The following is an 11,235-nucleotide window of genomic DNA, read 5'->3' as shown; positions in this document are numbered from 1 at the left end:
GACCTTGTGATCCACCCGCCTCGGCCTCCCAAAGTGCTGGGGTTACAGGCTTGAGCCACCGCGCCCGGCCAGGAAAATATTTTTAAAAAGCTTTTACACTTTATCCCTCTCACATTTTTATTTCAGCTATCTTAATTTACATATTGCTTACATTTTAACAGTTTCTGTAGCTATTATCATTTTTGATAGCTTTGTCCTTTAGGCTTCATACTAAGTTATGAATGGGTTGAACATCATAATTATAGTATTAGAGTATTCTGGGTTTGTCTGTGTACTTAATTTTATCAGTGGGTTTCATACCTTCAAATTTTTTTTATTTGTTTGCTTTTTAAGTTTTTTTTCATGTTAGTGTTTTTTTTCTTTCAGATCAAATAATTCCCCTTAGCACTTCTTGTAAAAGGAGTCTAGTGTTGGTGAATTCTCTCAGCTTTTGTTTGTCTAGGGAAGACTTGACCTCTTTTTTATATTTAAAGGATAACTTTTCTGGATACAATATTCTTGCATGGCGGTGTTTTTCTTTCAGCACTCTGGAAGTGTTGGTCAACTCCCTCCTGGCCTATATGATTTCTATTGAGAAGTCTGTTACTAGATGAACTGGAAGTCCTTCGTATGCTATTTGCTTCTTATCTATTTCTGTATTTTAGTATTTTTCTCTTTGTCCTTGACTTTCGGGTGTTTGATTATTATAGTCCTTCGGGTAGTCTTATTTGGGTCAGGTGTTCTCTGACCTTCCTGTACCTGGATATTTATCTCTTTCTCGAGTTTTGGAAAGTTTTCTATTATTATTATTTTTTGAATACATTTTCTATCCCTTGCTCTTGCTCAATTCCCTCTCAAACACCAGTAATTCAATTTTCTATTTTAAGATAACTTTCTATATCTTGTAGGAAACCTTTGTTGATTTTTACATTTTTTTTTCTCCTCTGATTGTGTATTTTAAAATAGACTGACTTCGAGTTCACTGGTTCTTTCCTCTCCTTGATCTATTTTGCTGTTGGGAGCCTCTAATGAATTTTTCAGTTCAGCAAATGTATTTCTAAGTTCCAAGATTTCTGTTTAATTTCTTTTATTATTTCAACTTCTTTGTTAAATTTTTTCAGTGGATTTCTGAATTGTTTTTCTGTGTTATCTTGGAGATCACTGAGTTTCCTTAAAACTACTATTTTGAATTCTTTGTCAGAGAGGTCACAAATCACCGTCTCCTTAGTGTTAGTTTCAGGTTCCTTGTTTTGGTCCATTTGGGAAGATTGTGGTTCTGTTTGCTTTTGTTTCATGTGGGTCTACATATGTGTCTTTGCATTAAAGGATTATTTATTTCGCTCTTCTCTGTCTGGCTTGTTTTTTTTGGGTTTTTTTTTTTTTTTTTTTTGGACCATTTACACAGTTGGTTAAGACGGCTTGCCTGTAACGGCAAGGTTGCTGGTTCAAATCCCTGTTTTATTTTCTATTGAATATATTTGCTTAGAGTTTTGTTGTTGTTGTCGTTTGTTTTGATACAGAGTTTTGCTCTTTCACCCAGACTGGAGTGCAGTGGTGCAAACATGGCTCACTGCAGCCTCAACTTCCTGAGCTCAAGTGATCCTCCTGCCTCTGCCTCCCAAGTAGCTGGGACTACAGGCAAGCAGCACTATACCCAGCTAAATTTTTTTTTAATAGAGTTGATATCTTACCGTGTTGCCCAAGCTGGTCTGCTAGGTCGCTGCCTCCTTTTCAGCTCTAGGTGGCACCTTAACCTAAGAATTGCCTGTTCTAGTAAAGGATGGGAGCACTGCTTTTCCCAAATGGAGGAGATCCCAAAGGGATCCTGGCAATGTGGGAAGGCTAGCTAGGGGTTTCTGCCCATGGGACCTGTGGGACAAACCTCCAAGAATGTGGTGTTGCTGAACAATCACTCTGATTTGATGTCTCCTTTGACTGGTTTATAGAGCACAGTTTCCAGAACTGGGTATGGTAGTCCCACCTACTCCCTTTGCCTGTCCTCAAAAACAAATTTCACTTCAGGCACTCTTAATTTTTCCCATGAAGATGCTTCCCCTGCCAGGAAACCCAAGATGGTGGAGAAGCTGTTTTTAAACCTCAATATCACTTTTTCCATTGTAGAAACAGCAAGTTGGTGGAAATTTTTCCATGCACTTGGTGCTGGGCAGAATGCGGGGAGGGGTATCTCAGAGGTGGAAGTCCAATTTTCTTAACATCTGCTCAGAGTTTTTTTTCACTTCTCTGCATCCCTGGGAACTGTCTCATGTTATATTTGAGTTACAGGACATTTCTGTCAATCACCTCAGAGTTGTACATTTGTTTTTGGTTTTCTGGGTTGTGGTGCGTGGGGAATGAAACCAGCATCCTTCCATGCTGTCATTTTGGTACTCTATGTAACTATTTTTTATTTGTCCCTTCTGTTCTGTATTTCTTTTCCTTTGCTTTTGGTTTTCTTTTAGATTAAGATGGGGGGTAGCTCAATAATTTCTATATTTTTTCTCTTCTTTTGGTGTTTTCTTCTTCTTTTAGTGTTTACCATATAGATTTTCAAATGCATCCTTGACACATCAAAATTTAATGTAAACCAGTATTCCTACTGAAAATGTATTATTGTTTTATGATTCCATATTTGTTTAGGCTAACTCTCATATTTACCTTTCTCTTTCCTTTTCATTGATTTTTGCTCCCCAAGCTGCCATCTAGCATTTTTTTTATGTCTAAAGAATGCCGTTTGATATTTCCTTTAATGTTCATCTGAAAAATGTCCTTATTTTGCTTTTATTTCTGAAGAATATCGTTTCTGGACATAGAATTCTTCTTGGAGTTCTTTTCTATTAATACTTTGAAAATGTTATCTCATTGTCTGTTGGCTTCCTTAGTTCAATTTGAGGAGTTACCTGTCCATTTTCATTGACATTGCTTAGTAGAAGAAAATCGTTCTCTTTTTTCCCTTGTTTTTTCCCCTTGTCACATTTTACCTTTGTCTTTGCTTTTGCATGACCTTACTGTAATATGCCTCAGGTTTTAGGGTGCTTGTAGCTTTGGGACTTCTGGACTAGATATCCTTTGTCAGTTTCGGGAATCTTTTATTACTATCTCTTTAAGTATTTTACTGCTCTATTCTATGTCTTCTGATAATTTTATTACACATATTTTTCACATTTTAACTATATTTCATATACTTTTTTCTGTATTTTTTATTTTTCCCCCTCTGTATGTTTCGGTCTGGTTATGTCCTTTGTATCTAACTCCTAGTTCAACAATTTTCTCTTTAGTTGTGTATAATTGGTCATTTAACTCATCTACTAGCTATTACTTTTTAAAATTGTAATCATTAAACTTTTTATTTCTAGAATTCCTATTTTTTTATAATATTGTCTATTTTGATATTTTCCTGTCTTATAATTACTTGAACTATTTTAATAGTCATTTTAAAGTTCATGCTTGAATTTTCTTTGCTTATTTCAAGTGCCATTTCCCCCCTTGATTTTTAGTGAAGTCTTTTAAAATATCTTGTTATTTCTGATTGATTTATGAACATCATTGGTGAAAATTTGTAGAGCCAATTTGAACCTCTGGATGAAGTTATTTTCCTCCAGAGAGGATTTTTACTTCCAACATACACTAAACTAGTAGCATCCAAATAACTTTAATTTACTCAGGGATTAAGTTATTTCAAAGCTAGTTCTCATTCCCTTTGATGATCAGCTATTTCTTTTTTTTTTTTTTTTTTTTTTTCTTACTCTTTGGAGTCCCAATTGAAAGCTTGGGATGTTTATCAGGGCCTCATCTCCTTTGCTCTTTTGTAATTTTTGCCCCCTTCTCCCCTGAGAATCTGCCAAAAAGCTCTCCTAAATTCCCCAGTAGTAATTTGTTTACATAATTGTCATATGTCTTAAGAATAAAAGCAATGCCCAGTGTTTTGCCCATGTTCTAAAGGCTTATGGCTTTGTCTTGTGTCCCATTGTGACTAACACTGCAGATGCCTCTAGGGTGGCTAAAGTTCTGTTATAAACTGACATTCCTAGGTTTTAGCATCCTCTTTGTTTCTAATCTCTATATATTGATTTTGTTTGTCTTAATTTTTTATACATTTATTTTCACTTTGAAAATATATTATTTTTACTTCAAAGTATATTGTATATACTTTGAAAGTATATTATTTTTATCCAGTCTATTATTTTATCTAGGTCTTTTGTATTGGGAGGATTTTTGTTTTGGTTTGGTTTTATATCTGATCTTCCACAGTCTATATTTTATTTTTATATCTGATTTTCCATAGTCTATATTTTATTTTTTCTTACTCAGTTGCATTTGTTTAGATCCAATTTCTTTTCATACTTTTTGATTGCTTTCTGAAAAAGTATTGCCAAACTACACAAAAATTTCCTAATGGGTATATTGTATTTAAAAAACATTTTAAAACATTGACTATATAACTAGGTCATATCCTAATTTCCGTAAGTCAGATGAGTAATACATCATCTCTGCCCTTGATGAGTTCATAGTTTATGTTTTCTTCTACAACGTTAACCTCAAAGGGCTCTTTGATATGGAGATTCATGAAATCTATTGTTCTTCAATAATAATGTTTTATTTGTTTTTATTATTTAAAATTATTTTTATAGACAGAGTCTTGCTCTGTTGCCCAGGCTAGAATGCAATGGTGTGATCATAGCTCACTGTAGCCTCAAACTCCTAAGCTCAACTGATCTCGTCTCACCCTTCCAAGTAGCTAGGCCCACAGGTACATACCACCACACCCAGTCAATTTTAATTTTTTTTTGTAGAGATGGGATCTCACTGTGTTATCAAGACTGGTTTTAGTCTCCTGGCCTCAAGTGATCCTCCTACTTCGGCTTCCCAAAGTGCTGGGATTATAGGAATGAGCTGATGTTTTGATATATTACAGGCAATAATGATTTCTAAATGGCAATAGGGAACCAGACACCCATTCTGAACTTGTAGAGTGTACTAGAGTATCATTTGAGAAGCTTACAAGGGGAAGCAGTGTCCTTGGGAAAGAAAATGTTTTTATTAGAACAAGAAGATGGAGGGAACTCTTAAAGAAGAGGTCAAGAATATGTGAAAGTTTGCTTTTTGCAAAGCAGGAATTCCAGGGAACACATGGAAAGATTTAGGATAGGACAATAGAAGTGTCAAGGAAGACGGAATGTCATGTGGAATTTGGTCTAGTAAAAGCAGCTGATTGAAGGAGGCCTGACATTTGGTGTTAACTAATGTCATGAGGAGAGAGGCAATCTCTCTGAGGAAGGTGGGCATTAGACCTAAAGGCCAATATACTTAGATAACATAACCTGGACTGATGTTCATGTCAGGATGTCAGTCATTCCTAAGTCTGTTCTTAACACAAATGACCTGAGATGGCAGTTTGTGGAGAGAGTGGTTTTTTTTTTTTTTTTTTTTTTTACATGAACTTAATGTCTGAAAAATGTTTTTGCTACTTCTCCCTTTTCATTGCTTATAATATAGCATTCTCCAACTTAGTGATTTTTTTTTTTAGATTTTGCAATGGAAATTTTCAAGAAACAAAAGAGAGCTTCACGCTCAAACAGGAAAATGTCCTTCCTCAAAAAATCTAGTGTAAGGAAGCCATCAGTGAGACCCAGGTAAGATACAGAACCTGGCTACAGCAACATCTTCAGGCACAGGTTTCTGAAAAATCTCAACATGTCTAATACTGACCTTATCTTTCTATGTGTAGGTTTTCGGACCCTTTTCCATATACAATACATATAGGCACAGACACTCTTCATAGTTTAAATCATTTATTTTCTAAAATTAGCAGTGTGCTACATATATATTATACAATAACTTTTTTAACTTAGGCTATCATAGACATCTCATGCCAGCATGTGCTGATCTACCTCCTTCCCTGAATGTGGTATAACGTATATAGACTTTACATTGTCTTTAATTTTTTAACTGCTATAAATAGTACCACAATAAACATCTTTGTACGTGTTTCTTTGCCTATTTGTGTTTGCTGGATTATGTACTGCTGTACATAATGGTTTCTTACTACTTGTCTCTCTCCACTTATAATAAATCTGAGAATCGGCCTCTGGTAAGGTCCCACAACTAGGCAAAGACCCTGTGGCCTCTTCTTTCAGGAGTGCCCACCCACCTTTGTTTCCATGTACCTTGGCATAAGTGCCACCTATACATAAAAAGTTCTCCAAATATTATGTTTGCTGTAACTTCCTTCTTGTCTGAAACCCTAAATGTCTGAAGTACAATATCAAGCACTTACATGTACTACTTTCTACTGATCTTTACTTTTTAGGTATGTTTTCCAACTTCTTGACTTGACTATAATTTTATTGTAGGTCATAGCATTCAGTTACTCATGTATTTTTATTTGTTCAGTTATTTTCTGTCTATAACGGCTAACTATATGCTAGATCCTCTTCTAGATGATGAGGATATAGAAGAACATATAAATATGTTAATCAAAATGTCCACAGAATATTTTGCGTAGAAAAAAACTCCCACAAAAAAAATTTTTTAATTAATTTTTTTTCTTGAGACAGGATCTCACTTTTTTTGTCCCAGCTGGAGTGCAGTGGCTCAATTACGGCTCACTGCAGCCTCAACCTCCCTGGGCTCAAGTGATCTACCCACTTCAGCCTCTCAACCTCCCTGGGCTCAAGTGATCTACCCACTTCAGCCTCTTGAGTGTGTGGGACTACAGGTGCATGCTGCCATGCCTGGCTTTTTTTTTTTTTTTTTTTTTTTTTGTAGAGACTGGGTCTTTCCATGTTGCCTAGGTTGTTTTCAAACTCCTGGGCTCAAGTGATCCTCCCATCTCAGCCTTCCAAAGTGCTGAGATTACAGGCATTTGTACCCAGACAAGAATGTTTTCGTTTACTGATGATATTCACTGAGGGTGATAAGTCTTTTGTCTCTTCTAAGCACTCTGAATAGATCTTGCTCCCTTTAAGCAACTGAAATTATTCTCTGAGGTTCAATCATTTGTCCCTTTTGCTTTTCCAATTTGTCCTAGTCACTGCTCTCCATTATGTCTATAGAAATATTTATTTTCCAATTTAGTTAAGCATGAATACCACAGAAGTCTTAAATCACATATCTGTAAGAAAATTAAGTTCTAGAAGACATATCAGGGTCATATAGTCTAGTTTCGTGACTTCGGTTAAGACCAAGCAGAATAGCTCGGGGATATCACAGTTGCAATCCTCTTAAACCTTGTCCCTATCTCTTATTCAACAAGTAAATGGCTATTGATCATATACTGTATTCTAGACACTCTGTGAGTTCTAATGATACAAAAATAAGACATAGTCCTTGCCCTTAATCTAATTATGTAACTAAAGAAAATGCAAGGCTGACCTTAAAATGTTATGATAAAATATTAGCTAATACATATGGGAGCATAGTGAAAGGAGAGAGAAATTTTGAGTGAGGATCAGGAAAAGTTAGAATATCAAAAGATGCCCAGAACTGCATGTGTAAATTCAATTGCAAAGAAATTGAAGTATTAACTCATGAATATAAATGTAATATTCAAAGACTTGAAAATAGTCCAGTGGTGTTGAAGTACAGAGTGCATGTGGTGAAGGGACATAAAACATAAAATTTAAAAGCCAGATTGAGACCAAATAATTAGAGAAAGGTCTTGGGTAGATTATGAAGGAACTTGCATTGTTTAAATGACAGTGAGGATTCTTCGGGGTTTGTTGGAGCAGTGGGTGGCGGAAGTATCTGTTATATGGATTTTTTAAATATTACTCTGACAGAAATGAGAATATAAAGAGTCAGACATCCAGAGGTTGAAGGCAGAGATAATAGTTGGAAAGTCTTTGCAGTCATTCAGGCAAACAATAAAGATCTGAGTAAACCGTGGAAGCGAAATGGAAGGGAAAATGTAGATGTACAAAACAATGAAGGAAGGGATTCAGATTTCTCGAATGGTAGAGCAAGAACTTTGTAAGTAGTCACTCCATAAAAGCAAACCTGGGAAAACCTGTCAAAAAGAATTTCAGAGCTCTGTCAATTAACTGAAGGCATGTAACAAATCAAAAACTGTTTATGCAAGAAAACAACCAGACCTCAGTAAGAACAGCGTCATCCGTGGCATGTTACTTGTAATTACCCGCATCACTGACAAGCTGGACAGCCATTAGTACCAGCCATCTTACTGCCAGCAGAAGAAACTGATACGGTTTGGAGCTCCACAAAAAAGCCGATGACCAGCAAAACCAATAGCCATCCTTGTGGCAAACAACCAGGAGACCACTCTCACACCCACTTAAGGCAGTGATACTAGTTGGGCAAGCGGTAAAACAGCCAAAAGTATAAAAGGAAAATCTGGGAGCAAGATATTCCCAAGGGACTGTGCAAATGCTGTGGAGATGCTCAAGACAGACTGAAGAGAAGCCCAATTATCTGTTTATCATTGGCTGACCATGAGGCACTGAAAACTAGTATATAAAGAAAAATATGAATTCAAACGAGAAACAGCTGAGCAGACACTTTAGTAGCCACACACTTCAGGGGAAATATATTCTACAGAGCTAGCCCACGTAAGTCATTTAACAGAAAACAAAATATTAAAAAAGCAAACAAAACCATCAACAGCAGCAATCTTTGGTGGATGAGCGGTGGGGTGTAAATTCAGAATCCAGAGTTGTGATAATATATTATCCCAAATTCAACTTTAGACAAAAAATTATAAGACACACACGCAAAGAAAAATCCAAGAAAAGTATGCCCCATCCACAGGGAGAATAAAGGCAGTCAATAGAAACTCTCTCTAGGGTGATTCAGATGTTGGACCAAAGACTTCCAAGCAATAGGTTCAACAAACTAAAGAAAACCATGTCTAAAGAATTAAAGGAAGTCTGGGCACAGTGGCTTATACCTGTAATCCCAGCACTTTGGGAGGCCAAGGAAGGTGGATCATGAGGTCAGGAGTTCAAGACCAGCCTGGCCAATATGGTGAAACCCCATCTCTACTAAAAATACAAGAATTAGCTGGGCGTGGTGGTACGCACCTGTAGTCTGAGCTACCCAGGAGGCTGAGGCAGAAAGATTGCTTGAACCCTGGAGGCAAATGTTGCAGTGAGTCTAGATCACACCACTGCACTGCAGCCTGGGCAACAGAGTAAGACTCTGTCTCAAAAAAAAAGAATTAAAGGAAGGTATTCTGGCAATGATCAATCAAATAGAGAATATCAATAATGAGACAGAAATTATAAAATACAACAAAAAATCTAGCATTGAAAAGTATATAACTGAAATGAAAAATTTACTCAAGGCAATCAATAACAGATTTAATCATTAGCCAGACCAAATCATAGAGATTTTGACAGAAAATCATAGAGATCCACACATAGACACATCATAATCGAACTGTTGAAAGATAAAGACAGAAAAATCTTGAGTGCTACAGGAGAAAAAGGATGTATCATATTCAAGGGAACTACAGCAAGATTAAAGTTTATTTCACATCAGAAACAATGATACCAAAGGTAGTGAGATTATATTTTCAAACTAAACTCAAAGGAAATAAATAATAACTATTAATGTATAGATGAAAAAGAGAAAAACATAGAAAATCTAGGCAAATAAGTTAGTTTTTTGTAGAGATCAATACAATTGTTAAATTGTAAGATATACTGACCAAGGGAAATAAGATGACACAGATAATCAACATCTGGTTTTAAAGAGCATATAATTACTGCCCTGCAGAAATTAATATGATTGTAAGGAAATGCAAGAAACAAATTAGGCAACTTAGATGCAATACATAAATTTCTAGAATTTATGAAGTAAATTCTGAAGTAAGCTAGCTACCTTTCAAGGAAAAGTAAAAAATGTGAATAAATCTATAATAAGAAAAGAATCAAATTAGTAATTTAAAGTTTTCTCACATAGAAACACCCAGGCAGAGACAGCTTCACTGCGGAGTTCTATGAAATATTTAAAGGATAAGTAATGTCAATATTCCATGACCTCTTTGAGGAAACAGAGAAAGAAGAAACACTTGCCACCCTATTCTTTGAGGCCAGTATTATCCTGATCCCAAAGCCAGACCAAAGACATAATAAGAAAAGAAGACCACAGACCACTACTCCCTCTAGTTTCTAGATACAAAAACCTTCAATACAATATTTGCAAATCAAATCCAGCAATACATAAAAAAGATCAGTGGCCAAGCTTGGTGGCTCGTGCCTCTAATCTCAGCACTATGAGAAGCCAAAGTGGGCAGATTGCTTGAGCTCAGGAGTTTAACACAAGCCTGGGCAACATAGTGAAACTCCATCTCTACCAAAAAAAATACAAACATTATTAGCTGGGCATGATGGTACACGCCTGTAGTTACAGCTACTTGGAGGCTAAGGTGGGGGGGATCACCTGAGCCTGGGAGGTCAAGGCTGCAGTGAGCTGTGTTCATGTCACTGTACTCCAGCCTGGGTTACCAAGTGGAATTTATCCTAGGAATACAAGGAATGAAAAAACAGTTAATATACCATATTAATGACACAAGGGGAAGAAATTCACATGATTATCTCAACTGATGCAGAAAAAAAAAGCCTTTTACAAAATCCAGCACATATTTGTGATTTTTGAAACTCTCAATAAGATTAGAATAGAAGGGAAATATCTCATCCTGATAAAGGGCATCTATTAAAGATCTATGGTTAACATCATACTTAATGAAATAGGTATATAAAGGAAAAGCAAGTGGTCAAGATGTGGGTGTGTGTGTAGAGAGGTTTAAATAATAACTATGACATAAAGATGAGGATTTATGGGCAGTTCAAATTTAGAAGTGGAGAATATGGGAACTGGAGATACAGTTTCGCCACATCAATAAAATTTGAAATCACTTCCTCCTATCAATAAACATTGAAACCACAGAGAAGGCACAGATTACTCAGGAAAAACCATAAGGCAAAAGAATAGAGGACTGAGGATGAAACATTAGGGGTACCTTTACTCAAGAAGCAGTGAAAGAAGAAACCAGCAAAGGAAATTTAGAAACATTAATCAAAAACTGCTAATCATGCCCTGCCTCACAGAAATAAGTGCCAATTAGGAGTTGTTTTGAATCCATAATGTAAAAAGAGAATCCCCTTGAAAAAATTGTACCCGTTAAAATATTTTCCTTCATCTTCCATTGGGAAGGAAGATATTGGACCAGGCTTAGAAAGGGTACGTGAAAGTTCAAGTTTATCACCAAAGAAACAAACAGATTTAACCAATTCATCC

The 11,235-nt window shown here is 36.0% G+C and overlaps 1 protein-coding gene and 1 long non-coding RNA gene across 4 annotated transcripts in view; one reads left to right on the top strand and one right to left on the bottom strand.

Annotated features, from left to right (window-relative positions):
• The window catches only part of LOC116560039, a 66,897-nt gene that overhangs the window by 26,852 nt on the left and 28,810 nt on the right, over window positions 1–11,235 (bottom strand). The gene's annotated exons all lie outside the window — the stretch shown is intronic.
• Window positions 1–11,235, top strand: part of RGSL1 (regulator of G protein signaling like 1) — a 74,892-nt gene that overhangs the window by 38,021 nt on the left and 25,636 nt on the right. Inside the window, exon 10 of the mRNA XM_032291213.1 lies at window positions 5,504–5,609. Within this exon, the coding sequence (XP_032147104.1) occupies window positions 5,504–5,609 (106 nt within the window). The remainder of the gene's footprint in view (window positions 1–5,503; window positions 5,610–11,235) is intronic.

This window comes from Sapajus apella, unplaced genomic scaffold, assembly GCF_009761245.1.
Source record: "Sapajus apella isolate SASKATOON/1434 unplaced genomic scaffold, GSC_monkey_1.0 scaffold25, whole genome shotgun sequence".
In the NCBI taxonomy this organism is placed as follows: Eukaryota; Metazoa; Chordata; class Mammalia; order Primates; family Cebidae; genus Sapajus; species Sapajus apella.
The sequence above is the reverse complement of the archived record's forward strand: the minus strand, read 5'-3'. Positions and strand labels throughout refer to the sequence as shown.